This window comes from Equus caballus, chromosome 22 (genome assembly GCF_041296265.1).
Source record: "Equus caballus isolate H_3958 breed thoroughbred chromosome 22, TB-T2T, whole genome shotgun sequence".
Classification (NCBI taxonomy): domain Eukaryota; kingdom Metazoa; phylum Chordata; class Mammalia; order Perissodactyla; family Equidae; genus Equus; species Equus caballus.
Window position 1 is genome coordinate 50,743,011 of NC_091705.1, and position 27,488 is coordinate 50,770,498.

Sequence of the window (27,488 nt, forward strand, 5' to 3'; positions counted from 1 at the left end):
GCTGTGGTTCGGGGCCCCGCCCGCCGGAGCGCCCGGCGGACTACAAGTCCCACAAGGCCGTGCGGCCGTGCGCGCGGGCCTCGCAGCCCGGCAGCACCCTGCCCGCGCGGGCGTCGTCCGCGGGAAGGGCCCAACCCCGCGCTCCCCTACAAATTCAGCCTCATGAAACCCCTGGAAAAAAATCAATAAACATTTATTTGATACAGTCATTTTTAATACATACAGTTGATGGCCCGCCCCCACGCCACTCAGGTCCGGAGGCGGGGACGAGGATCGGGGACAGATGGTCACAGGGCGGGCAGGGCCCGAGCTCACCGTCAAACATCTTGCAAATAAACACTTTGTAGATAGAATATATAAGTATATATATGAATACAAGTGATAGCTGGAGCCTCTCTTCCAAAATGCACTTATGTACCGAGAACTGGCATTAAAAAACCCAAACCAAGAAACCCAAAGTACAGGACATGTGGCTGCCAGGCTGGAGGTGCTGGCCACCCGAGCCCCAGGTCTCCAGGACAAGCCACCTGGGGCCCACCCAGCGAGGACACATGGGGACAGCCCTCCCCTCCACAGACCAGAGTGCACCTGTTCTCTCCCTTCTGAACCAGAGACACAGGAGGGAGGCTACAGGTGGGAGGGCCGCTGGTCACACAAGGAGACACCCTCATCTGCCTTTGCATGAGCAAATAAAGTGCATCCTATTTTTGTGTGAAGTGTCAGCCCCTTGAGTGGGCCCTTTCCTGTTCTCAGGGCAAGAGGGGTGGGCTGGGCCAGAGGTAGATCTTCAGAAAGGGACCTGGCATTGTGCCCTGGGCTTGGGTTTCCGGTAGGTTGCACACCCATCACACCCGGGGGGCCTGCCACTCCAGTCCCTCTCACTGAAGGTGTCAGTCAAGGCCAGGTGGTTACCTGGCTGCATTCCCGCCAGAGTGGGAGGTGGGCAGATCCCGCTGAGCTGCCCAGGGCTCTGCCTTCTCTGGAGGAGGGCTCTGCAGACCACCTTGCCACTGCCACTCACCAGCCAGAGTATGGGAAGCAGGGAGGGAAGCAGGGAGAGAGGGGTCCGACCCAACAGCCTCTTTTGGCATCAGCCCCCATGCCCACTTTAAAGACAAACAAGGAGGTTAAAGTGCTAAACATCAAGTTATCCAGGACCCCCCTCTTCCCACACCAGTGACCATCTGTGAACTTTGGGGGGTGACCTGGAAACTCACCCCCAGCAAAAACCAGCCCCCAACTCCCCAAGGGCCAAGTACCTGAGAGGCCGGGGCGGGCGGCCATCCCCAGCAGAGGTGTTGAGGTCCACCCTCCTCCAGGCATTGGTGACAAAGACAAAGTGCACCTGGGGCTCTGACAGTGCCTGCTCTCCCTCCCCTCCCGAGGCAGCCCCTGAAGTGGCTGCCTGACCCCAGCTCCACCTCCACTGGCTGTACACCATAGTGACACCCAAGAACACAAGGAAGCAAGCCCTCTGGCCCTGAAACCCTGCCCACACTGCCCTCCTTGATCTCTGCCACAGCCCAGGCCTCCACCCCCTGATCAGATCAAGGTGTGTGTGAGGGAGGGGAGCCCACATCTCCATACCAGGGCTGCCTAGGGTCAGGAAAGAGGAAAAGCTGGAGGCGGGAGGCATGGTGACCCACCTCCAAGGCCCTCTTGGAACCTGTCTCCCTACTGTGGGCAAGGAGAGCCGAGCCCACCTTGGAGCCTCTCCTCTCCAGGGGCTGGATGAGGACAGGAGCTGAGGGCAGAGGGTGCCCAGTCGGCACTGCCTCCCTGAGCAGGGCAGGGACCCCAGCCTAGCCCCCAGATCCACCGTCGCACCAGGAAACCCTTAGCACCAAAATGTCAGATTGTTGAGTTTTTGTATAAAAAACAGAATAGAAAAAACGTTGTTACTTGTCACAGCAACAAGACTGGCATCCACTACACACACACGGGCAAATATCAAAATTCACATCGTCCAGGATCGGCAAGGCCGAACCCTGAGCCCACCCCCACCCCCAGTGGGAAACAGCCTCTGTCTAAACCCAGTGGTTCTGAGGTTGCTCCTCCCTGCAGTGCCTCAGTTGGAAGGCAGGGGCCAGGGCGTGGCACCTCCTGCAGGTACCCTGGACTCCAGCCTGACCCCTGCCCAACTGTAGACCTAGCCCTCCTCAGGGACCCAAAGGGCGTCAAGACAGAGCCCCAGAGCTGCCACCAACCTGTTGTGATCTTGGCCAATCCCCCTCCCTGGCCTTCAGCTCTTGTATCAAAAAACCCCACAACTACAAAGGAAGTGGCAGGTATTAAAAAAAAAAAAGGTGGGGGGGGGGCTCCCATGGGAGCTTGGCCACGTGCCAACCCAGCAAGCAGAAGGCTGCCCCTGTGGTGGTCACTCCTCAGAGCTAGGCCAGTGCTGCCCCACTCTGCATGCCCATGGCCCTCAGTCAACCCAGAGCCCAGAATGGCCCATCCTTAACCCATCAGGCTGCCCGACCTAGGCCCGCAGTATTAGCAAAGCAGGAGGCAGGAGGCAGGAGGCAGAGCACGCTCCATTCGGCCCCTCCCCCCAGGGCTCCTGTGGCCCTGTAGGTGGAGGAAGTGGAGCCTCTCTCTTACCCCAAGCAGGGAGCACCACTGGGGATGGTGGAGAGCCCCCCGTTAGCGAGGGCACCACTCCCCACCATAATGGACATGGGCAAGTGGGGAAGGCCCAAGCACAGGGTGGCACAGCAGGGAAGATGGGCCTGGAGAGGTAGAGAACAGAAGATGAGGAACCAGAGGCTGGAGCACGAGGGGAGCGAGGGGGCAGGCGGACTGTCAGGTCAGCACGGCAGCGGTCAGACTCAGGGTCTGTCCTGGGAGGTAGCTGGGGGTGCTGGGGTTCCAGTGTCGGGTAGAGAGGCAAGGCTGCTCAGATGCCCTCATCAGCCCAGAACCACAGGTCACCAGGGACCCCCCGAGCCTTGGGCCTGAGAAAGCAGATGGGGAACAGAGCTCACGTGGCAAGGGCCAAAAGGCCATCTGCCTGCTGTGCACTGCCCCCACAGCACTGAGTCCCAGGCCACTGACCCTCCTCCTGCCAACCCAGGGCCCCAGACTCTGCCAGGCCCATGAATATCCTCCAGACTATTGCACTTCTGCTGCTGCCACTGGCCCTCCCCCGGGGGCCCACGCCCAGGTGTGCCCTGTGGCAGCCTGCACAGGGGAAGGGCCACCTTCAGGGAGGGGAGAGGAGCTGGCTACCCCCACTGGACAGATGACTAGGCAGGGGTGGGGGATGGAGAACTAGAGAGCACAGGTCCCGGAACTAGCTACCCCCAACCTGGAGAGAGGGGCTTGGTGGCCAGTGTGGGGACCGGGCCCTGCCAATCTGCTGGCCCCCAGGCTCACTTCTCAGGTGGCTTGCTGGCTCCCACCTTCCGGGCAGTGGAGCCCCGGGCCCCCTTGTCTCTGCCTCCGGGGGGCCAGTCGTCCCGGCGGGGGGGCATCTTAGGCGCAGGCTCCTCGGGGGGCCGTTCCTTGGGCTTCCGGCCCCGCTTCTTCCCACCTGCCAGACTCTTCTCCTCCTTCTTGGGTGCCAGTGAGTCCTGGCTCCTGTGTTTGGGAGGTGGGTCTGCTGAAGTACGGAACCAGTTCTGGGGAGACAAGAGCAGCAGTGAAGACCCCAGGCCAGAAAGATGCTGAGCCCGGGGGCCAGCAGATGGCTAGGCGTCAGGGCACCATCCCAAGGGGCTGGCTCCTGCTCAGGGTGCCCGGGGCAGGGAGCACCCAGCTTCTCAGGTCTTCCAGGGAAGCTGGAAACCACTTTGAAGAGAAACTGCAATGTTTCTCAATGTTGGCCACTTGCTCAAACAAATATCACACAAGCCATCACCCCTACCAGCCCTACCTGGCCCAACCCCCTCCATGGAGCCAGCCCATCTAGCCGCTGGCCTAGTGGGTCTCTCACACCAGGCCCCCATCCCTGCCCCACCTCTGCGTGGGTCTTGAGGATGTGGTACTTGACACCGCTCTCGGAGCTGAACTCCTTCGGACACAGCAGGCAGCAGTACTTCCCCACCAGGTGGTCTCCCTGCAAGACAGGGGTCCCCGGCCCCCGGAGGTTGGACCCCACTCCCACCCTTGGAGGACCAGAAACATCCAGATCGAGCCAGGACCCCCCACCCTGTGTAGCCAGAGGAGCAGCCACAGCTCATCTGGACGGATGCCCAACAGGTGGGCTTCAGGGACGCACAAGGCCACCCTCTGGCAGGACCACTGAGTCGTCCCTACCGCGAGGGGGTGAGGGAAGGGTGGGAAGAGACAGGCACCCTGAGGAATGGGTGCAGCCCTTTGCTGAAGGCCCCTCACCCCAGGCCCAGGTCAGCATGCCCATTTACACCCACACAGATGAGGAGCCCCCACGGGCATGGCAACTCAAGACTGACTAACTCGTGGCTAAAGCTAGGGGACAGCGAAGTGCCCTGGGCTGTGCTGGCCATTGGGCACTCGCCAGCCCCTGAGCTCATGGAGGAGGCTGCCCCACAGGGGCAGTGTCGCACACCCACTGTGTGGGGATCCCTGGCAGGTAGCAGGGAGTGCCAAGCACCCGCCCCGCCGTGGAGGAGGACCTAGGGACTGACCTTGCTGCAGCTGGCAAGATGAGCCTTGAGGCCGGACACACTGGAGTAGATGGCTTCGCAGCACTGGGGGCAGGAGATGACCGTGGGAGAGGGCCTCCTGGCCAGTGCCCCTACACAAATGTGCACCCCTTGCCCCAGCCTGGGGGATCTGGGGCCTCTCTGGAGGAAGTGGGGGTGGGGGGGGGCTTGACCCAGGAGTCCTGGGGTATGGGCAGGCTAGGCCTCTAGGACTGAGATCGAGGTCTCTCTGCTAAGAGACTTCTGCCTGAAAACCCTGCCAGGACGCAGGGATCAGAGATTAGTCACCTGGAGGGCTCCCACCCAGGGCCACACCTGGGCTCTCTGTCCCTGAGTCCCTGTGCCCACCGCACCAGCCTGCCGCAGCTTACATCATTGGGGCAGTTGACATGGCCTTTCTCCTTGACTTCATTCTTCCATGCCTCCAGCAGCTGGGGGTTAACCGTGGGGAGGCCTGGCCGAGTGTAGTTGAGCTGTGAAAACAGGCAGGCCCCAGGGTGAGCCCAGGGGCCTGGGTAATGGGGGCTACCAAAGGGCTGGGCCAGAGCTGACCCCAGACACCCCCAGCTGCTCTAACAAGGCCTTCAACTGTGCCCTCCACAGGCGGGAGAGCTGAACCTTGGGAGGTCAGCAGATGGCCCAGGTGATAGGGGACCCCAAGCTGAAGCATGTCCTGCTCAGAGACCAGGAGGCTGGGGGCTCTAGGGCAGAGCACTGGGGGCTCGGGGCAGGCAGCTCACCCGTGCAGTCTCAGGCACCAAGTCGTCCTTCATCCGCCGCTTGGTCCAGTCTCGGGCCAGCTCATCCTCTGCAATCTCCTGCAGGTGGAACACGGCGACCTGGGCCGACGTGCGGCGGATGCGGCCACTAGGGGTCCGCTCAACACCCAGTAGGTCCTCAGCCTCAGCGGGCTTGTCCTCGGCCTCCTCAGGGGGCTGTAGGGCAGGAAGGCCAGGGTGAGCAACAGAAGCCATGTGGCATGCAGGTATGGGAACCCAGGAGCACGTGCCGTAGATAAGGGACACATGAACAACTCGTTGGGGACTCAGAGGCACCAGGGGCCCAGCCTCACTGCCTGCGATGCACGCAGCCCCCAGGGAGGGAAGGAAAAGCACACACAGCAGGCGGCACATGGACACGCATGCTCAGTGACCGAGGGCAGGAGGACCCAGGCTGCAGGCTGCTCACTGGGGCCGTGTGCTCTGAGCGCATGTGGTAGTCATGGCCGGCCTTGGAGCGGTAGGTCTTGCCACAGTGGATGCAGGGGAAGGAGGGGCTGTCCACCTCACAAGGTGGCTTCCCGCAGCGTCGCTGGTGGTACTGGTAGCCCATGAGGCTGGAGAAGGCGGCCCCGCAGCCCTGAGGGTCAAAGATCAGGTAAGTAGCCAGCAAGAGGCTGTGCCCCATCCCACACTGTGTGCCCCACACCCACGCCACCCCACTGACCTCCTGCGGGCAGCGCAGCCTCCCCATCTGCTTCAGCACTTTACGTAGCCGCTCCCGCTCCTCCTGCTCGCTCCCCTCCGAGGCCTCGGCGTCAGAGGGCTGGGGGGCAGGCCCGGCCTAAGTGCCCCAACCACCACAGGGCCCCTACCCCTGCCCAGGGGTTGGGGCCACAGATGTCCAAGGTCAGGCATGGGAGTCACTAAGCTCTGCCACGGTGTGGTGACGAAAGGTCAGCGATCTGGGCTGGGCGGGTGGGGTGGGGAGGGGAGTGATGGAGTGGGAGGCCAGCAGTCAGCAGTCAGGGCTGGGTGATACCTTGGTGCTGTGCTCAGCCATGGTGTGGTAGTTGAGGCCGGCCTTGGACTTGAACTGCTTTCGACAGTGCTGGCACTTGAGTGCATCCTGCAGCTGCAGACACGGCCCTATTCGTGAGAAGCTGGCCCTGGGGCACCTCCCCTCCCATGACCCCCAGAGGCAACCTTACCTTCTGACACACCTCCATGTGCTTCTTGAGCCCCACGAGGGTCTTTCGGGCGACCACATTGCAGGTGGGGCAGACAGCCTCCCCCCGTTCATGGATGGCCCGCTGCCACTGCTCCTCAGGGCCACCTGTGGGGCAGGGCCAGGGCCTCAGGGCTGGCAGGGGCTCCCGGACACCCTGGACACCAAGCACAGAACCCAGGGTCCATGCTCAGCCCCCCATCCCTGAGTTCCAGGATCCATCCCACGGTTGAGACCTGGCCTGGGCCCCGCCACACCATAGCCCCCACCTGGGCCTGGGTGGGCCACGGGGGCCGGCACCTCCTTGCTGACAGTGCTGGTGGGGGCTGGCACCTTCTTCCGCACATCCTCGGGGCTGGGCCCCTCCTGCTTCTTGGTGCGGTGAGCCCGGGACTTGTCCTCTGCCTTGGCCAGGCCTGTGTGCACACATGGGGTGGTCGGTGCAGATGTGGGCACACGTGTGCACACACCCAGCCCCACGAGTCCCTGGCCGGCCAGGACCTCACCTTTGAGTCCGAAGGTCCCTGAGATGGACGGCTGCTCCCCTGTAAACTTCTTGGGTGTTTTCTGTTTCCTTCCTGACTCGGGGTAGAGAAAACGAGGCCCAAGGTTCTGGTCACATAACCGTCGGGAGGCCTTTCCAGCCGGCCACTACCCACCCTGGCCACAGCCCCCCGCTCTAGTCTTACTGTGCTTTGTGCGCTCCGTGCCCTCCTCAGGTGGAGACCCAGGGCCTGCAGCCCTTGGCACCTCTTTGCCTCCCAAGGGCCTGCTGCCCAGAGCAAGGGGTCCGCCACTGGGGTCTGTGCTCAGCTGGAAGGCCGAGCCCTGGCTTGCGGTAGATGGGCCACATTCCCCATTTTCCGGCCTCGCCTGCTTGGGCAGGACAGGGCATGCGTCCAGGCTGTCTGCAGCCCTGCAGGGAGTGGGGAGGTGAGGGGCAGGAGGGCCCACTTTGGGCCCTATTCCCCCAGGCTACAGCTGGGGAGCACCCCAAGCCCACCCGGCAGGAGCCCCGTACCTTTTCTTACCACTGCTCCTCCCCGCGGCACGAGGAGTTTTGTTCTCAGACTTGGTCAGCAGCACCATTTTGCAGGGCGTTGTGTGTCTGCTGATGGCAATGGGCCTGCTGACCGTCACTGGTTTACTGACCACAATGGGCCTGCTGACTGTCACCAGCTTCGTGACTGGCACAGGTTTTGTAACTGTCACAAGCTTTGTCATTGGCACTGGTTTGTTGATGGTCACTGGTTTGGTGACTGGCACGGGTTTGGTGACTGGCACCGGCTTGTTGACAGTCGCTGGCTTAGTGACCGGCACAGCTTTGGTGACCGGCACAGGCCTGCTGACCGTCACTGGCTTGGTGACCGGCACGGGCCTGCTGACCGTCACTGTCTTGGTGACTGGCACAGGCCTGCTGACTGTCACTGGCTTGCTAATACCGATGGGTTTACTGACACCCACAGGTTTGCCAATAGTGACAGGTTTGCTCACTCCAATAGGCTTGCTGACCCCAACAGGCCGGCTGATGGTGACTGGCCGGCTGACTGGCCCAGGCTTGGGGGTAGGCAGAGGTCGGTCCATGTGGTTCCAAATCCGGTGCTTCTCCAGCTGGGTCTTAGATGTAAATGCAGCCTCGCAGAAAGGGCAGGGAAATGTCAGCCTTTCTGAGATGGCACCCTGGGTGGAGAGAGCAGGCGTGGGAGGGGCTGCCAGGGCCCCTGCCCAGACACGCCCCCAGCCGACAGCTGGGGCAGGGTGGGCCGCAGGCCTCCTCTCCCCCAACCCATAGCACCTTACCCCTTGGCATCGCTGGTAATGGTACTTGAGCCCGTAGATACTGGGAAACTCCAGCCAGCACCCCGAGTTTGGACACTTCACCCTCGAGTGTGCCTTGAACTCATCCTTCCACTGGTTCATCAGGGAGAGCTAGGCGTGGGAAGGACCGGCTACTGACCCACCTAGGCCTCTGTCAACTTGGGCTCCAGACACAACACCCTCCCTGGGCCCACAAGGCAGACAAGCTGCAGAAGCCCTCCAACCTCAGGACCGAGGCAAGATCCAGGCCACCCCGAGCAGCAGTGGTGCGCTGCACCTGTCCTAGGAGCCCCACAAACGTGGCCCACTCGGCCCCAGCCACCCACTGAAGCCCTGAAGCACAGAGCCGCCTGCTAACACAGGCTGAGGGCCTGTGGTGGACGTGTGGAGGGCAAACAAAGGCAGTGCGGTGGACTTGACAGGCAGACCCCAGCAGGAGCCCCACCCCAGTCCTCAGGGAGCTCACGGGAATGTCTCGGAGGGCCTGGTTTTCAGCTTTCGGACGCCCTTTCTTCTTTCCTTCTGTCCTGTCAGTGGCTTGACTTCCCGGGTCAAAGCAGAGTGGGGCTTGGCTGGGCACTGTCTGCCCACCCCTGACCACCGGCACCCCTGAAGCACACGAATCGCCAAGGCTCAGAGGAGACTGGTGTCCGGGGAGGCGGCCCACAACCCCGCACTGGCTGCCCATGATTGCCTGGAGTTGGCCTTGGCCTGACCCCTCTTACCCAGCTTCGGTGGGTCATGCAGCACAGGAAGTCGGACCTCGCTCCGGCTGCCATCCTTCCCAGGTCCACTCTTGCTGGACCCCGGGAGCCGGCGGCCTCCTCCAACGCAGAAAGGATCGGCCATCTCTGCAGAGCAAGTGGACAGGCTGTGAGGCCCACCAGGCCTGACTCAGTCTTGACACAAGCTGCCCTTGAGCTCCACCCCCAGACGGGCCCACTTTCTGGCCCAGGGAAGGGAAGCCTGCCCACCTGCGCTTTTGGCCACAAGGGAAAGCAGGTGATGGGGGGTCTCTGGCCTAGGCGAGGGGCTACCTAGTCATCTCCCCAGATGAGAGACGAGACGCAAGCAGCTTGGCAGGATCTAGGCCTGTCCACAGACCCTCACCAGCTCTGAAGAGCTCCCTCTGTCCCCGGACATACATTCCCAGATCGCGCTGAGCTGGGGCCACCCCAGGAGAGGAGGTGTGCCAGGGACAAAGCAGGCCAACAACACCCCTCCCGGGGGCCAATTATGATACCAGTACGGCTGCTGCTTCACAGGCTGTGCTGGCCTGGCACCTTGGGACACCTTCCTCCACAGCCCCATCCAGACCCAAGGCAATGCCATGCTATCCTGGCTCCTTCTCCCCAGGACACAGATGGGATAGCCAAGGTGGACACTGACGCCCCTCGCCTACTCCCCAACTGTACGTGCCCCCTCTGGGAGGCAGACCCAGGACCGAGGACCCCGAGGAACCTGTATCTGATCCCCATGCCAGCTGACCCATCCTACCTGTCCCTCTTTCGGGCCTTGTCTTCATCCGGAGCCCCTCCACCCAGATGAAGGCCTCACCTTGGGCCCTCACCACCCTCCACCTGGCTGACCTCTTCCTCACCTCCACCCTCAAGAGCCTCTCTGCCCCACACCTACAGGCCCACCAGCACCACTCCAGAGACTACTGGTCACAGGAAACACCCTGCTTCCTGAGGCTGGGCCTCCATGGCCTATTCTGCTAGGGAACCCCACATCCTGAGAGCTGGGAGGACTCTCAGCTCAGCCCAGTTGGGTCCTCCCACAGGTACACCCAAGGCCACAGAAAAGGGTGGGGGATTGTGTGGGCAGGTGACCCCTCCCCTGGTAGTTTCTAACTTAGAGGAGATGGGTGGGGCTGCAGTGCCTAGAAGCACTGCAGAGACCACCTGGGCAGGCTGAGGTCAGAGGTCAGGACAGCCACTGCCCACTGCCAAGGAGGTGCCCACATCCTGCGCTTGGGGGAGGAACGGATCCAGAAAGATCTAAACAAACTTCTCTGGAAGCCCTCACACTCTAACTTCCAAAGGAGACACGCGAACATCAGTCACTCCAGCCCTGTTTCGACCCCAGCAGCCTGGGATGCGGGTGCCTGCTAAGCAGCCCCTTTCCAGTCTTTCTCCAGCTCGGGTGGAAAATTCAGAGTTGGGGGGCCTGGGGCCAGGGCTGGCCTAGGAGGTAGAGATCCTCCTTCCATCCAAGGCCTGTGACTCGCGCACCGGGAGGAAAAAGGGCTTCCACCCTCCCAGAGGGCCTCGCAGGGTCGCAGAGGTGGGAGGGAGGGGCGCCGTGCTGACCGCAGGAGACGCTGGCCGCGGGACCCCGGCCCAGGCCCGGGCGCGCGGATGAGGCCGGCCAGGGGACGCACACCTGGAGGCTGGCATGGCCACCCACCTGTCACCTGCGGCCGGGTGCGGGCCCGACCTGGCCCCGGAAGGGCCGCCCGCGGCGCCTGGGGGGGGCCCGAAGGCAGTGAACCAAAATGGCGACTTTTTCTGGAGAAGGAGGAGGCGGGCGCGGGCGCGGCGCGGGGCGCGGGCGCGGGCGCGGCGCGGGGGTCCGGGCGCGGCGGGGGCGGCCGCGGGGCCCGGCCCGGCCCGGCCTGGTCGCGTGGATCGGGGTCGGGGCCGGCGGGCGCGAGGCGGCCCCAGGGGCGGGCTGGGCGCGGCTGGCGCTTACCTGCGGCGCCCAGCGGGCCGGGCCGGGCGGGGGCCGGGCGGCGGGCCGGGGCGCGGGCGCGGGGTCCGGGCGGCGCAGGCTGCGCGCCGCGCTGCGCACATGCGCGCTCCCGCCCCTCCCACCTTTGACAGTTTTACTGTGGGGGGGAGGGGGCGAACTCTCGCGGTATTCCCGCCGCCGCTCCGCGATGGGGAGGAACGGGTCGAGAGGAGGGGGCCCCGCGGGCCGGCCTGCTCGCCCGGTCCCGGGTCGGTGTCCTCCGTGTGCCCAGTTCCAGTGCAAAGTGGCCAGTTGTGCCGCCCATAGGGCGGGAGGCTTTTTTCAGGCAGTGGGGTAAACTGAGGCACGATAGGGGCCCTGGGTACTGCCCCAAGCCCAGTGCAAAGGGATTGAAGCGACCAGATGTCTATACCGGGTCCCTGATCTCCTGGGCCCCGGGGGCCCGGGACCTGCAGAGCAGCTTGTGGCCTCTCTTCCAGCTAGCCCTGTGGCCACCCTCACGGGACTGCCCGGCTCCTTGCGGCGCCCGGGCAGTTTGAGGTCGTGGGCTTTCCTGGGGTTAGTGTCCACTGGACCAGCCTACGTCTGCTTTGGGGATGGGGTCCTAGACCAGCGGCCAGTGCCTTGCCCCTCCGTGCTCCAGAGCCCAGCCCTCTGCGGGGACACTGGTATCAGGTCTGGGGGAGATAGGGCACCAACGCTGCCAGACTTGGGATGAATGATACAGGGGAGGGAGTGCTAGTTGGAAAAGGGAGTTACAAGGTGCACCTCCTTCCCGCCTCCCCACCCCGCACCCCCGTACCCCCTCCACCTCCTCTGTCCACCCTGGAGCAGGCTGGGCTGCACTGCTTGAGGGCAGGGCACAAAAGGTGTGGGCAGATTTGGGGGTGGCCTCTCCTCACAGGGACCTTTGGGATCCACTTCTCTCAAGGCCAGCACAAAGTGCTCACTCAGAGGCAGAGGCAGGGTGGGGGCCCTCTGTGGAGGGGTCTGTCAGTCGGTCCTTCCCTGGGAAATCAGAGCCAGAAAGAGGCCTACGTGACCCCAGGAGGAAGAGGGAATGCCTTCTCTTGTTGACTGTGCCTACTCTGGGGACAGCACAGGCAGGATTTCTGGAGGGGGTCAATGTGTGTACTCTGAGGTCCACCCAAGGTCGTCACCTTCCCCATTTAAGTCTGCATGTCCACATATGTGACACGTCAATGTCTCTTGGGAGGTGTCTGTCTGAGTGACCATGTGTGTCAGGCAGTGTCCTGTTTGGACATCACAGTGTCAGGGTATGTCCCTGTGTCCTGCACTATGTGAGGAGGATGCCTATCTGTATGCTAGAGTCCAGGTGGCTGGACATAGGGTGTGGGGGCTGTCTGGGTCTTAGCAAGTGGTGTCCAGGCTACAGCATGTCTGGATGTCAGGGCATTGCGTGATCTCATATGTGTTTGTGTATGGGGTGTGCTGTGCCCCGTGTGTTTCTGTACGTTAAGGGGTCATTGTTTGTCTGGGACACTGTGTGGGGGTGTGTTGTGGGTCTGGTTGCTGGTGTCATTGTGTCTCTGAGTGTTAGTTTCTGTGGGGCCAGCCTGGTCGTTTTATGCCTCTGTGTTACTATTTGTGTGAATGGCTTCTGTGTGAGTGTGTCAGGGCATGTCCCGTGACCTGTGTGTTTCTTATGTCAGGACATTGCCCAGTGGGAGGAGGGGCGCTCAATGGAGGCCCCTAAAAGATAGCCACGCCAAACTCCTGAAACCTGTGAGTGGGACCTTATTTAGAAAAAGGTGTGATTAAGTTAAGGATATTGAGAGGAGGAGATCATCCTGGATTATCCAGGTGGGCCCTGAATCCAGTGACAATTGTCTTTGTAAGGAGATTTGACACAGACAGAAGGCGACATGACCATGGAGGCCGGGACGGGGTGATGTGTCCATGAGCCCAGGAGCCCCTGGGGCCACCACCAGAAGCTGGGAGAGGCAAGGAAGGATTCTTCCCTCAGCCCCTAGAGGGAGTGGGGGCCTGCTGGATTTCAGACTTAGCCTGCAGAACTTGAGAGAATCAGTTTGTGTGTGTCAAGCCTCCCAGTTGTGGTCATTTGTTACAGCAGCCCCAGGAACCTGACATACCTGTGTCCATGCATCCAGGTGCAGTCCATAGCCATTTCCAGGCAGCCTCTTGTCCCCACCAGTGCCCCACTAGGATGTGACACCACTGCCCCCTGGTGGTCCCAGCTGGAGGCAGCTGGGCCAGGCACGGGGCTTCCAGGACCAGGGGCCCCCCCAGGGCTCTGCCCACCCCTACAAGGCTGGTTGGTGGGCGCTGGACACGGACACCACACTTGGGGCATTTGAGAACCAGGTTTATTTCTGGTCTTTTTGTCAGAATATAAAAAAGTGAGCGCAAAACCAGGGAGACGACACAGGAGCACGTGGGCGGACAAGACAAAGGGGGAGGAAGAGGCAGGGGCGGGAAGGGCCCTCTGAGGAGGACAGCGTTGTGATGGTGTGGGCTGGCTGGGACACTTATGGTAGCCACAATGGACAAGGGGTCTTCCGGTCGGGGGGCATACAGATGGGGGGCACCAGGCCAGTTGTTCCAATTCCACCACAATGACCAGCCTCCCTTCCCAAGGCCAGCTCAGGGTACAGAGCGGGGGCTGGGGGTGCAGTTTCATCTATCCTTGAGATTTTCAGACTCCCCTCGGGGGCTGGCAGGGCAGAGGAGCAGGAGCTTAGGAGCTGCCAGGACCACCCTTACTGTCCCGGGCAGCACTAGCCCCAAACCTTGGGGCCTCAGGTCCACGGAGTGGTGGCTCAGGTGCCAGCTAGGTCTCTGGTGGGCAGGCGTGGGGGGTGCAGCCCTCAGGACAGGTTCTTGTGTGAATCCAGGTTTTCCTGGGAAAAGGGCAGTGGGAATGCCCCCCCATGACTGCCTCAAAGATAGTCTCTGTGATCCCAGGAGGAGGGAGACTTTCCCAAACTAAGGGCAAGACATGCTGGAGCCTAGTGTGGGGCACTGGGCGTGCAGTCCTCCTTGTGCCATGTTAGGGCTTGGGCACTTAGGCAATCCCAGGACCTCTCTCGCCTCTGTTCCCATGAATAGAGGCGGCATGGGGAGGGTTTCATAAGTAATGAGTGCTTGGCACAGTGCCTGGCAGGGCGGATGCCGATGCAGATTATCTGGCCGTTGGTTGGGCCTGCTGGGCCTGGGCGGAGGCAGAGGAGGGGTGCACGCTGAAGGGAGCCCTGGCAGTTTACCCCGTGTGGGCAGTACTCTAGGTGCAGGGGGAGGGTGTAGAACTAGACACTAGACGAGTGGAGTGGGCCGACAGACAGACCTCTCTCACCCTGGGAGAGGGCAGGATGCCCAGAGGACGTGTGACTCAGCTGGCAATGGGGGACGGACATCAAGGTGGGTGAAGGAAATATAAATAAACACACTCCTTGGGAGTCTGGGGGGACATCCAAACCCTGCTCTGGCTCCAGGTGGCTGCCCCGAATGCTGCCAGCAGCACCCGGCAGTGGGCTTGGGCTCAGGTCCTGGGAGGAGGGGCCATGTTCAAGCAGCCCCCGGCCACCCAATCCCAGGCACAGCCCAGAGTGCACAATCAGAAGTGGCTGGAGGTGTCAATCCTGATCCCACCTGTCCACTGGGCTGGGCTTAGCCCTTGGGGCCTCTTGCAGGGTCTGAGAGGGGCTGCTCAGCCGGCGCTGCCTCATCCTTGCCCCGGGCTCCGGTCACAGTGCTGGGGTCTGGGGTTCAAGCCTCAGGCAGCAGCTACGACACGTTTCCGAAGGAAGCTATGGGGTGGATGGGGGTGAGGAGGGGCGGGGATCTCTGGCATCATCCGCTCTGTCCTGGGTGCAAGATGGCCCTTACTGGGGTCCCACAGCCACCCTCCTGAGGTCAACCTACCCACCCTATGCTCAGGGGCCTTGCAGCCCAGCCCCCCAGACCGCTCTAGTGGCTCTGGCACTGCTGGTTCCTCCCACTGACCTTGGCTGAGCAGCTGCAGGCTCCGCCCCTCCTCGCGCACCTGCAGGCGCAGCACCTGCTGCAGCACCTCCTGCCGCTGCGCCTCCTGCGCCAGCCCCATCCGCTGCAGCTTCTCCGCGTTCAGCCGCAGCAGCGCCCGGCCTGAGAGGGAGGGGAGGGGGTCAAGCCGAGGTCAGCACCCAGGGACTATCAAGAGCCAAGGCAGAGAGAGAGAGAGAAGGGGGAGAGGGACAACACGGAGAGACTCAAAGACAGAGAAAGAGAGGGAGACAGAGGACTGTGGGGGGAGAGACGGATAGAAATTCAGAGAGACAGGGAAAGCAGGGAGAGGGTCAGAGGAAAGATAAGGATGGATAGAGACGGAGCAGAGAACAGCTGGATGAAGACAGAATCAACGACTGGGAGAAACAAGGAAAGATTCTGCAAAGAGACAAAGACCTGGAAGGAGAGGTTGGCTCAGGAGGAAGCAGAAGAGAGGGAAACAGCAAGAGAAACAAAGGCAGGCTGGGTGTGGGGAAGGAGCTCTCCTGGGGAGCCCTGCACCCTCCCCACCCTCAGCCCCCCAGAGAGGCACCCGTGATGGCGTGTTGGGAGAAGGCCTCCACGTAGACGAGGTAGTTGTGGGGACAGTGCTTCTTGAGCCACTTGCAGACGTCCTGCTGACTCCACAGGACCACGGGCCTCGTCAGGCCACCCAGTGAGGGACTCGTGTGGTACAGGCCATAGTGCTCAGCGTACAGCCGGCCCTGCAGGGGAGAGGGGTGGCAGGTGGAGTGAGGTCATGGGGAGGGCAGGATCTGAGGTGGGTACAGTGGGTGGGTACCTGGGGGGCCTCCGTGCCAGGCTGCTGCAGGAGCTTGACTGGCCGGTCGCCAGCTGCCCTCTGGCTGCGGGAGTCATGCCAGGTGAGGCTGGTGCCTGGCGTCCTAGGCAGGTGGCAGGGGATGCTCTCTGCCGACACTGTGTGCTCCAGGAGGGTCCGGCAGAAGCTGAAGTGGGCAGTGGCTGTAGAGCAGGGGTGGCTGGTCAGAGTGGTCAAGGGCAAGGCCAGAGGTTCCTCTCCCTGTGAGCAGCTCCCTGCTCAGCCCATCTCCCTTCCACTTTCCCATTTAGAGGTTCCCAAGCCCCCAAAGGCAGAAGGAAGAGTGTAAGAGCTGTCTTGAAGACCCCACCCAGCCAAGATGAAGAACTGGAAACACCTTTCCCCTCCGAGTCCACAGTCTGTGCTTTGGGGAACAGGATGGATTCTGCTTAGATTAGAGAGAGGATGTGTCCCCAGGGGGCCTAAGACTTGCAGCCAGGCCAGGGGCCCTCCTGGGACAGCCTTGACTTCACCCTTGCCTTGGGCTGGTACATGCCCCACCAGACCAGGGCATACACATAGGACCTGCCTTCGAGGAAACAGTGTCCCCAATATCCTGGGAGGCCCTGTGTGGTGGAGAGGCACCTCTGGGTGCACTGCCCATCCTTGTTGAAGGCACTCAGTCTCTGCAGCCGTACCTGGTGTTTGAGGCTTGGCTGCTGCATTTCTGTGCTCACTAGCTGTGACTCATCTCCAAGAGGCCTGAACTCTGGGCAAGCCAACAACAAGGATCCCTGCTCCCCACCTCCCACAGGGACCCCGGCCTAGGACAGCTCCTGTGTCAGGGTCCTGCGGGCATGGGCTGCTTAGCACAGGTATGCAGGGTGCAGCCATGTGCCCCGGGGACCCATGGTGATGCCTTCTGCTCTCTCTTCCCACACCAACCTCATCACTCTCGTCAAGTTTTAGTTTTACCGTCATTTCTGGGCTCGTTGCTGACAAGAGTCAGGGAGGGCAGACACCTGGATGGGCCTCTCCCAAGACCTTCCAGAGGTCTTGATGCACAGAAGCTGCCCGGAAATATTGTGAGTGGATGAATGGAGGCTCTGAGTGGTGTCCACAAGTCAATAGAACCCTGGGGAGAGACTGGAAGCTGCACCCAGGCTTGCCCCCGTCTTTATAGCATCCAGGCCCTGACTCAGCAGGCAGGATCAGGTTCTGAGCCCCTAGCCCTTGCCCCCCACCCCAACAGAGTGAGAGAGTCCCTCCCGTGGACACAGCACCCAACCCCCACTGAGGGCAGGTTCTGGCCATGTGCCCAGGAGGTCTCAGGAATGAGGGGAACCCCATAACATTCCTCCGACTTAGCACCCCCTCCCCATTCTTGCAACTTTCTGGAATCCTGATGACCCAGGTGACTAAATTTCAGGTCTAGCGTCAGAGAGGGTGTGGCCAGTGTGGCCGTCGCCCCAAGTGGCTTCTAGTACGGCGAAAGAAGACTTATTCTAGGCCGCCACCTTTCAGGGTACAGGCAGCCGGGTCACGAGGCCTCGCCCCGCGGGAGGCCCGGCAGGAGCGGGAGCGCGCAGTTTCGCAGTTTCGGGAGGACCAGTCAGCCGCCTCTCCGCGCCGCACCTGTCCCGGGCCAGCCGGGCCCCGCCCATTTCCTGCCCGCACTAGGGGAGGGATCTCTGTCCGTCCGTCCGTCTGTCCACCGGTCCTCCCTCCCTCCCAGCTCTAACGTCACAATTCCAGTAGGAAATGGGGCGGGGGCATCCGAGCCTGACTATGGCCTCAGCCCCCTCTCGGCCCCACTGCAAGGGCTGGGGAGGGTTTTTTCCACGCGAAGGAAGAAGTGATCACAGGGTGGTGCCCCCCTGGGGACAGGAGTCCCAGCCGGTCACCTCCCCCAAACCAAGGAGCGCTGATCCCCAAGGCCTGAGGCTGCCCCCTCAGCGCGGGACAAAGACACCGGGGACCCCATTCGCCCAGAACGCGCCCCGCACTCTGCGCGCCGCCGCGGCTCGGAGTCCGCTAGGTCTCGCCCCTGTCTCTCTCGGCCCCCGAGCCCCCAGCCCGCGATATCCCCCGCCCCTGTCCAGGCCCGCTCACCGTCCACATCCCGGCGCTCCCCGAAGCCGGCGCGCACAGCCCCGGCGCGGCCTCGCGGGGGGCTCAGCTTGGTCCTCAGTTCCGTGAACATGGGGCCCGCGGTCCCAGGCCCACGCACACGCCCCTCGCCGGGCGCAGGGCGGCCGGTGTGGCCGGCGGGGAACGCGCGCCGCCGCCCCGCCCCGCCGGCCCCGCGCCCGAGCCGGTCCCAGCGCCCGAGCCGGTCCCCGCCCCACCGGCCCCGCGCCCGAGCCGGTCCCCGCGCCCCGCGAGTCTGCGCGGCGAGGCACCTGCCGCTGAGCCCAGAGTGCCAGGCGCGCTCCGGGAGCTGCGAGGTGTGTCGGCGGCGCGCGGGTCTGCGTAGGCAAAGGGTGTCAGAGCAGGGGGCGTCCGTGCGCACCTGGGCATGCCTCCAAGGACGAGTGACCCTGTGCACCTACAGGAGGTCCAGGCGCCTGAGGGAGCTTCTGAGCCAGCGAAGTAAAGATGCATTCGTCCCCTCTGTGGGTGTGGCAGGGTGAGGCGGGCATCCTACCTGCTCCTGGGACCTTCTGCCCACTGGGGCCCAGGTCAAAGGCCAGACCCTCTCCCAACCACTTCCCTCCCCATTCCTACCCCAATTTACTCACTTCTTTACTCAGCATTCTTCAGACCTCTCCAGAGGTCTCTCCCTCAAATGGGCACTTGCTTCCCCAGAAAAGCCAGTTTGACCGTCTCTTACCCCCCACACTGTGAACTGCAGGAGGACAACCAGGGTCTCTCCCCTTCCCTCTATAGCCCCCAAATCTGACTCAGTGCCCAGGATGTGGTATTGAAATAGGTGTGGCTGGGGACTGGGAGGAGAGAGAAACTCCAAGGAGGCTGCAGTAGGCAGGAGGAATGCATTTGCTTCAGGACCTCAGTAAGGAGTGCTAGGGTGGGCTGGGGGCTGCCTGGTCCAGCAGAAGGCCATTGCAACCAGCTGAGTTTTGCCTGCTCTGCCAGGAGCCTGAGTGCTCCTCCTAGGAGTGTGTGTGGGCCAGCACATGTCCCACAGCAGAGTGAGCAAAGGTGCACATGGACATGCAGAAATGTGTGCAGAGTGCAGTTATGCATGTCCACCTAAGACGAGCACAGGTGATCTGACCTGGACCCCTGTCCACCGATAGACCAGTAAGGATTTTTGGGAACGCACAGTGACTGCTGACGCCCACTACTGACTTGTTTACATAGATCTGCTGCATTTATTTCTTTTAGTCAGTTAGCTCATTGGGGCTGAGTTCCCACTCTCACTGGAATGTGCCGGGTCTGGTGGGGGTGTGACTGGGGCCTGTACAGGGACAGTGGCCCAAGTGGGGCCAGGCATCTGAGCGCTGAGAGCAAGGGCAGCAGTCTGCACACAGGCACATGCAGCCAGATGTGCCCGCAATCACGACACATACACCTGCACAAGCCGGACCCTGGAAACTGGATAGGTGTGCACCTGCGCTCAGACGCGTTAGGGCCTGCCTAGGGCCAGGGAGACTCTAAAGGGCAGGGTGGGCGGCCAGGGCTGCATCGCAGGGTCCCTGGCGGCCCGGCAGGCTCAGAGGAGAGGACCCATGGGTCCCGCTCGGACAGGGGGCCTCCTCGGCAAGGCATCGAGAGCACGTAGTAAGCAAGGATGCACCAGGCTGTTTTGAGCTCCCGCCTGATCTGCCCAGGATGGTGTCACCTCCTCGCCCGCCCGCCTCACCACAAACAGGCGTGCCCGCGCATGCGCCTGCCGCATCTCTGCCTCTTAGCCGCCGCCGGAAGTCGCCGGAAAACGCTTTTCCGGAACTTCCGTCTCGGGAATTCAAGGCGGGCGGGGCCTCGTGCGGACCGCGCTCTCTGCTTCCGGGGCGCGGGTGACGCCGAGCCCGTGAAGTGAGGCGAAACCGCGGACGTCTCGGGGTTTTCGCCTCTGGCTGCGGCCTCCGTCCTTTCGCTTCCAGATCTTCGTCGTCCCTGGCGCCATGAACAAGAAGAAGAAGCCGTTCCTGGGCATGCCCGCGCCGCTCGGCTACGTGCCGGGCCTGGGCCGGGGGTGAGGTCTGGGGTGGGCGGCGCGGGCCGCGCGCTCTTGGGGCCGGGGCCGGGGCCGGGGGAAGAGACCGGGCCGGGCTGGGTCTGGGGTAGGGGCAGGGGCCCGGGGCAGAGGCCAAGGGCCCGGGCCGGGGCCGAGGCAGGGGCAGGCGCAGGGTGCCGACCCGGGCTAGACCGTTCTAACTGCCCGCAGTTCTTCCCGGGAGGCAGCCGGATTAGGGTAGCTCGCCGATGGCGACGAGGAAGACGAGAACAATGATAAAAATTAAGCTACTAGGCAGTTTGGCTTAATCCTTGTAGGAAGAACAGTGCTTTGGGATTAGGACAGACGCGAGTATGAGTTCTGCCTGTACCGAAGAGGTGTGTGATTTGGGGTTTAACTGTGGGTTGGCCCGTTTTCTGGTCTGTAAGATGGGTAATAACATCATTTTGCTGGTCTGCTCTGACGAGCGAGTGCATCACTGACACGTGGTTGGAACACCGTGGTTACCCTCCCTAGGCCAGGCAGACCCCTCAACCTGTCTTTTAAACATGAATGATCCTTTCCCGACATTCCGGGCTAGGTTCCTCTCTGTGGCCGCTGGTAGTGCCTCATTCTTTCCCTATAGTGTTGGTCGTGATATGCTGCTTGTTCGAACTCTGAGCTCCCCAGGGGCAGGGATGCCACCTGTGAGGCTTATGACTGGGTCTCCTATGCCTCTCTCACAGATGACTACCACAAGTTGTTGAATAAATGAGCAGGCGTTAACATCCTATTTGTTGGATTATTCATTTGATTAGGAAAACTATTGGGTTTCTCTTGTTGGGGGTATTATGTTAGAATCTGTGAGACACACATAAGTCTAAGGTATTGACACTATTTTCAGAGGACCTGCTGTTTACTAGGAGATATGAGGTGTTTGCATAAATAAGTACATGAAGAGGAAGAGATTTAGAACTCTGGGGTTCCAGCGATCAGGGAATACTCTGTGGAGTGGCATTGGACCAAGTTTAGAAGGTGAGCTGGATTTAGGGATGGAGAGACGTGCCAAAGTTAGAGGAGGAACTGACATTTTGTGTGTTGGGCACTTGGCGTGGAGGACGATGAGGGAGTAGCAAGGAGTCTCTGACTGGAACATGTAGTGAATGGAGTGGAGCTACAGGAGGCCAGAGGGGTCAGATCTCCTGCAGGCACTGGAAAGACAGAAGTCTTCCGAATGCCACAGTCAGAGTGGCATCGAAGCGGAGGAAGGCTGCAGGAAGGGCTGGCTAACTTGGTTCCCAGCTGTGATGGGAGTCATGGTCTGGGGAGGAGGGCTTTTGAAGGTGGACTCAGTAGAACTTGGCAACAGATGGGATGGAGAAGGAGGAAGAGGGAGGCAAAGCTGATGCCATGGTGCCTGGGGTGGCACTGCTGTCATCAGCTGGGACAGCCCAGAGCAGCTGCAGGGCAGGCACGAAGAGGAAGTGTGATTGGGTCAAGTTGGGTCTTGGGGGGGGGATGACTAGCAGGTTGTTGGAAGTGGGAGGCTGGTGCTTGAGAAGGAGGGAGGTCTGCTGCCCTGGTGACTCTCAAGGAGAATGTGGGGTGGCAAAAGATAGTCTTGGTAACCTCCTCAGGTTAGGTCAGAAGATTTCTCCCCTGAACAGGCTAGTAATGTTAGAGAACGTGGCTGTGCGTAGTTCACTGCCATCTGGATCTTTGAGGTTTCCCAGAGGTGTTGGAAAAAGAGGGGTTGTCCAGTGACGACTGTGGAGGGCAGAACGTGGGAACAAGGTCACCCAGATAAAGGGGCTTCTCGGGGTCTTCTGCAGTGCCACTGGCTTTACCACCCGGTCGGACATTGGGCCTGCCCGGGATGCAAATGATCCTGTGGATGACCGCCATGCACCCCCCGGCAAGAGAACTGTCGGGGACCAGATGAAGAAAAGCCAGGCTGCGGATGATGACGACGAGGATCTGAATGACACCAACTATGACGAGGTGACTGGTGGTGGGCTCCCCGGCCAGTCTCCAGAAGGGCTGACCAGCTTGTTAACCCAGTGTGCTGTTGGCATCTGTGATGAGTGGCTGGGAGTGGCTGTTACATTTCATATTTTGGCTATTCAAGGAATATGTTTAGCAGCAGGTGAGAGGGGAGCAGGAAAAATACAAAAATGTACACTTTTGTTGTCTCTTTAAAGGAGATGTCCTGGGGCCAGCCCCGTGGCCAAGTGGTTAAGTTCGAACGCTCTGCGTTGGCTGCCCGGGGTTTCGCCAGTTTGAATCCTGGGCACGGACATGGCACCGCTCATCAGGCCATGCTGAGGTGGCAGCCCACATGCCACAGCTGGAAGGACCCACAACTAGAAAAAATATACAACTATCTACCGGGAGATTTGGGGGGAATAAGGAAAAAAAATAAAATCTTTAAAAGAGGTGTCCTGGGGCTGGCCCAGTGATATAGTGGTTAAGTTGGGTACTCTGCTTTGGCAGCCCAGGGTTTGCAGGTTTGGATTCTGGGCATGGACCTACACACCACTCATCAAGCCATGCTGTGATGGCATCCCACATACAAAATAGAGGAAGATGGGCACAGATGTTACCCCAGGGACCATTGTCCTCACAAAAAAAGAAAAGAAAAAAAGAAATGTCCTTGCAGATATTAGCACCTCTGTATTGGTGTTTTATCTTGGTTGATCTCTCGTGTTGAAGACGGAAAGTGAAACTGGTGATCACATTTGCTCTCTTTTGCTTTAGCGTTCACCCTCTTAGTTAACTGGTATTTGGGCAATTGAAGTTTTCTTCAGATGTGTTCTAACAGATGGTACTTTTCCTTAGAGGAAAAGATTTTTAAAAAGATTTAATTCTGAAATAATTTTAAATTTACAGGGAACTTCAAAAATAATATGGAGGATCCCTGCATACCCTTCACAAGCTTCTCCCCATCTTGCGTGATCTTAATTCAGTTATTGAAACCAGAAAATTAAAGTGATACAGCACTCTTAACTGATCTGTAATCTTATTTGCATTCCACACCTGTTTTTCCACCTGTGTCCTGTCTCTGGTCCAGGACCTATTCCAGGATCCCACGTTGCCTTTGGTTGTGTCTTCTGACTCTCCTCCAATGCGGAGAGCTGCTCCACCTTCAAGCCCTTGACACTTTCGAAGAGTACTGACAGTTTTATCCCTCAGTTTGGGTTTGTCTGATTCAAAAACCTTGTTTAGCAAGCATTTTACAACTAGGATTGTTCTCTGGTTCTGCTGGTGGGGACTGTGTTGGAGGAAAAGCTGGCCCTCTTAAGTGTGGTGTTTGGTTCTCAGTTTAATGGCTATGCCGGGAGCCTCTTCTCAAGTGGGCCCTACGAGAAAGATGATGAGGAAGCAGATGCTATTTATGCAGCTCTGGATAAAAGGATGGATGAAAGAAGAAAAGAAAGAAGGTAAAACAAATGATTGCCGTTTTAAAAGTTTATCTAACTTTTTAAAAAAGTTTTGTTTTGACTTATTTCAGACTTGGAGAAAGGTTGCAAGAATAGTATGTGTGTCTGCTCAGCTTTGAGGCCGCCTGGGTCTTGGTCCATGGCAGCCGCACTTGGGTAAATGCTGGGCTGCGGAGGAGTCTTTGGGCCTGGGGCCTAGATGGAGAGTTTAAGAACTCTGTCTGGTTTTCCAGAAACTGATAAAATTTGGAGGATTGTTCTGAGTACACATCAGGGTTCCCATCTTTGAAATGGGCATAGTGATGTCAAGTAATGTATATTAAGTAATTTGGAAGTTAACTCAGGGTGGCGAATGAACATCTAAATCCTCTTGGGCAGGCCGTTGGGCCTTGAGAGTCTCGTTCCACACCTCCCTATTGGGGCATGACCACGGGGACTGTGGGGCATCGGGCTGGGCTTCTGGGGGCAGACTGCAGTGAGCCTGCAGGGAGCGAGGCCCCAGCAAGCGAAGGAGTGTCTGTCCTTGGAGTCCTGTTGAAGGCAAGACTGCTCTTCAGCAAGGCCCTCATGTTTTCTCCTTGGGGCCCTTAGTGGGGGTCTTGCGTGGAAGGTTGGTCTGGCCCGTCTTTGTGTTGATGTTGCCTCAGTGTACCCATTGGTAAGGCAACTTTCTGCGTTTCCTGTCCTTGCTCTGGGGAAGCTTATGCAAAGTGAACACACACTCTTGCAAATCATAATAAATTATATTGCTTTGTAAGTTTGTTACATTTTTTTGTCAGAGAAAGAATATATTCTCATTATAGACTGTAGGATAATGAGATTAACTATAGGTAAGAGGATAACATTTATTCATAAACCCAGAAAGTGACAGTTAACATTTTGGTTCACTTTCCTTTTTCTCTTGCTCATTATGTGTACAATTTTGTAACTTCCTGTAGTAGATGTAGAACTTTTGTTTTTCAAGATCATTTTAGAGGCGTGAAATATAGTTCTTCAGGGGAGTTTTTTTTAAAGCTTGTTATTAAATTGATGTGTGTGAATATACATTTGTAGTAATTGTGTGCCTGGTTTTGCATACTAAAGATTTGAATCTAGTCTTCTGGAATTCATTCATAAAACCTGAATGACATGGATATGTATAGAAAGTTGTCATATTAAGTGGTTTTAGAAAAGTGGTTGGCTTTTAAAAACTTTATTATGAAAAATTTTCATATAAACAAGTAGAATAGTGTAGCAAACACACACGTGCCCCCAGGCAGTCTCCACACTTGTTCACAGCTTGCACGCTTGTTGCATCCGCATCTGCAGGTGGTGTTTGCTGGGTCATGTCAGGGCCAGTTTGCCCTCAGCTCAGCTGTCCGTCTCCCTTGTCAGCGCAGCAGCACCTTTGTCATGCTCAGCAACGTGAAGGCTGATTCTTCGTCACCTGATAGCCAGTCCGCCTCCGTATTTCCCTGCTTGTCCCCAGAACATTATAGAACTGCTTTTTTCAAACCAGATACAATCAGAATCACTCCTCAGATCATGTGTCCTAACCACTCCTGCACCCCCATTTTTAACCTTTTCGTGACATTGGCCTTTTGAAGAGATAAGTTGTTTTGTAGAACGGTCCAAATTATGGAATGGCTGCCTGTCTCCTCAGGCTGTCCTTGAACTTGTTCTGCTCTCAGTATTTCCTGTGCAGTGGAAGTTGGTGCCTGAGGCTTGATTAAAATCAGGTGGAACATTTTTGGCCAGAAAACCTGATAGGTGCATCTGTGTCTGTTGCTTTGCATTAGGAGCCATGATGCCTGACTGTGTCCAGCTTATGGAGAGGTGTCTGTCTTTTCCAAGCACGTGATTTGTCTTAATACATTCCAGTTCCTACCTACGGATATTTTCCTTTTCCTTTACAGAGGAAAGTGTACATCTCGATGTTAGAGTGTATTAGCTCCTTGGTTCATATCAACTTGTTTGCGTAATGTGGTTGGTACTTTGTCACAGTTTCCTGTTACTCTTTGTTCAAATCTAACCTGCAGATTTTTTCCAAGTCCCTAGACCTGGTTTTAAATTACCACTAACCCAGTCACTCTCCATCCCTGAAGATCAGTTGTGCGGGGGTTGGCACAGACCGGTAGTTCTGGCCGATGGAGCAGTAAAGCTGACAGAGGGCTGGTTGTTTGTGGAGGGGCACTATTGACTTGGAAGAGAGGGAAGCAGCGACAGGTAGAGAGTCAGGTGGGCAACTAGGACAATGGTTCAGCTTTTCCTCTCAGTTGAGCATTCACAGAAAGGGCCTACCTTTGGAATTGTGTAGGGTTTTAGAGCATTGGTATACTTGTGCTCAAATGCAGGTGTTTATGTCAGAGTAAGACAAATCGTTTTTATTTTGGTGAATTTCTGCATATTTTCATGTGGTAGATAATTGAGTTACTGTATTTGTGAATGTATCCTTTGTTACCTTAAAATATATTTAATTTCAGTCTTGAATGTGTGGAGTTATTCTTTTTTGTGATTTAAGTATAATAAAGTGACTTTCAGAGTAAACATCCAGTGTTTCTAATGCATGCGCACATTTTACTTTCTAGGGAGCAAAGGGAGAAAGAAGAAATTGAGAAATACCGCATGGAACGCCCCAAAATCCAACAACAGTTTTCAGATCTCAAAGTAAGCAGATAGATGACATGCTGTTTCTAGTGTACTTAACCTACCAAGCAGAGAACCAGACTGCCCTGGAGTGGAACTGAAGAGACCTCACTGACTTTGCTCTTCATTTGATTCAGATGGTGGAAGGTCCCCCTTTATATGTTTAAGTATATGTTGATTTGTGCAGAAAGCCTCTCCTCCCCCACTGAGAAAGGCGGGACAGAGGAGCTTGTTTTCTTTGTATCTTTAACTCCATTTGTACATAAGATTTCCTAAACTGTGTCCTCTGAGCTTTGACAGAAGAATTTACATTTGAGTGAAGTAGAGCAGATCCAACAAATTGATTTTTTTAAGAGAAACCACATAACCATTTCCGCCTCGAAATCCTAAGGCATGATGATTTGGGGGCTAGGGATCAGGGAGAGCATAATTTTTCTTGTGCATGTGAAATTCTGCCAGAGAATTAACGTTTTCGGGGGTCGGTGTTTCCAGAGGAAGTTGGCAGAAGTCACAGAAGAAGAGTGGCTTAGCATCCCTGAGGTTGGCGATGCCAGAAACAAACGCCAGCGGAACCCGCGCTATGAGAAGCTGACCCCTGTTCCTGACAGTTTCTTTGCCAAACATTTACAGACTGGAGAGAACCATACTTCAGTGGATCCTCGACAAACTGTGAGCATCCAAAAAGAAGGCAAATGGGACTCCTTTAGTCTGGTCGATGGGCCAGTGGTGGGGGCTCTGGGTGGTGTTGCAGAAGGTGCTTCTGTAGTTCAGTAGCTGTGCTGTGGCTGAGTCTTGTCTGTGCAGCGGTGTATGTCAGGCTATGATAGAAGGATTTCAGGTTCTTCTACATGGAAATGCAAGCTAGCGTTTTGTCTTCTTCCTCTCCAGCAATTTGGAGGTCTTAACACACCCTATCCAGGTGGACTGAATACTCCATACCCAGGTGGAATGACACCTGGATTGATGACACCTGGCACAGGTGAGCTGGACATGAGGAAGATCGGCCAAGCGAGAAACACTTTGATGGACATGAGGCTGAGCCAGGTGAGAGTTTATGTCATGCAACATTTTCATACAGGTGATACTTAAAAACTTTTGTTTTCTGATTATAAAACGAATGTATATTTGTGAAATGTTTATTTTTTTTAACTTTTGTCCAAATTTTTTAATTGTAAAATACACATAAATTTTTCATCTTAACCATTTTTAAGTGCACAGTTCAGTGGCATTAAGTACATTCACATTGTTGTGCGACCATCGCCACTGTCCATCTCCACAACTCTTTCATCTTGTAAAACTGAAACTGTGTATACCCATTAAGCTGTAACCCCTCCCAGGCCCCAGCAACCAGCATTCTGCTTTCTGTCTCTATGATTTTGACTACCCTAAGTATCTCTTGGAAGTGGATGCATGCACTATTTGTCTTTTTG

General features: G+C 58.1%; 3 protein-coding genes across 7 annotated transcripts in view; 1 reads left to right on the forward strand and 2 right to left on the reverse strand.

Annotated features, from left to right (window-relative positions):
- Nucleotides 1-174: 174 nt before the first annotated feature.
- Nucleotides 175-11,201, reverse strand: ZNF512B (zinc finger protein 512B). Of its 3 annotated transcripts, none has more exons than XM_070247992.1 (18): nucleotides 11,088-11,201; nucleotides 9,119-9,244; nucleotides 8,860-9,002; nucleotides 8,376-8,504; nucleotides 7,597-8,255; nucleotides 7,265-7,491; nucleotides 7,082-7,153; nucleotides 6,845-6,991; nucleotides 6,559-6,683; nucleotides 6,390-6,482; nucleotides 6,075-6,173; nucleotides 5,817-5,987; nucleotides 5,369-5,563; nucleotides 5,000-5,101; nucleotides 4,611-4,673; nucleotides 3,962-4,060; nucleotides 3,405-3,623; nucleotides 175-2,957 (listed from the first exon to the last, which is right to left on the reverse strand). In XM_070247992.1, exons 2-18 carry the CDS (start codon nucleotides 9,240-9,242, stop codon nucleotides 2,931-2,933), a joined length of 2,694 nt encoding a protein of 897 aa, XP_070104093.1. In that variant the 5' UTR covers nucleotides 9,243-9,244; nucleotides 11,088-11,201; the 3' UTR covers nucleotides 175-2,930. The 3 variants fall into 3 exon arrangements, with proteins under 3 accessions (XP_070104093.1, XP_070104094.1, XP_023482729.2); XM_070247993.1 differs by lacking the exon at nucleotides 11,088-11,201 and adding an exon at nucleotides 10,803-10,937; XM_023626961.2 differs by having other exon boundaries at nucleotides 175-3,623.
- A 2,216-nt stretch (nucleotides 11,202-13,417) lies between these two features.
- Nucleotides 13,418-18,515, reverse strand: SAMD10 (sterile alpha motif domain containing 10). 2 transcript variants are annotated; one of them, XM_023626972.2, is made up of 5 exons: nucleotides 18,386-18,515; nucleotides 15,895-16,076; nucleotides 15,646-15,817; nucleotides 15,072-15,212; nucleotides 13,418-14,875 (listed from the first exon to the last, which is right to left on the reverse strand). In XM_023626972.2, the coding sequence occupies exons 1-5, from the start codon at nucleotides 18,513-18,515 to the stop codon at nucleotides 14,853-14,855; spliced, it is 648 nt and encodes a 215-aa protein (XP_023482740.1). In that variant the 3' UTR covers nucleotides 13,418-14,852. The 2 variants fall into 2 exon arrangements, with proteins under 2 accessions (XP_023482740.1, XP_023482741.1); XM_023626973.2 differs by lacking the exon at nucleotides 18,386-18,515 and adding an exon at nucleotides 17,986-18,315.
- Nucleotides 18,516-19,741: 1,226 nt separating this feature from the next.
- The window catches only part of PRPF6 (pre-mRNA processing factor 6), a 46,448-nt gene continuing 38,701 nt past the window's right edge, over nucleotides 19,742-27,488 (forward strand). The window contains exons 1-6 of one of the 2 annotated variants that reach the window (XM_023626959.2): nucleotides 19,742-20,032; nucleotides 21,826-21,994; nucleotides 23,315-23,433; nucleotides 26,001-26,079; nucleotides 26,551-26,727; nucleotides 26,947-27,102. In XM_023626959.2, coding sequence (XP_023482727.1) covers nucleotides 19,962-20,032; nucleotides 21,826-21,994; nucleotides 23,315-23,433; nucleotides 26,001-26,079; nucleotides 26,551-26,727; nucleotides 26,947-27,102 — 771 coding nt within the window. In that variant the 5' untranslated portion in view covers nucleotides 19,742-19,961. Of the gene's footprint in view, nucleotides 20,033-20,743; nucleotides 21,029-21,825; nucleotides 21,995-23,314; nucleotides 23,434-26,000; nucleotides 26,080-26,550; nucleotides 26,728-26,946; nucleotides 27,103-27,488 lie in introns of those variants that run through there. The other variant, XM_023626960.2, reaches the window with a different exon arrangement.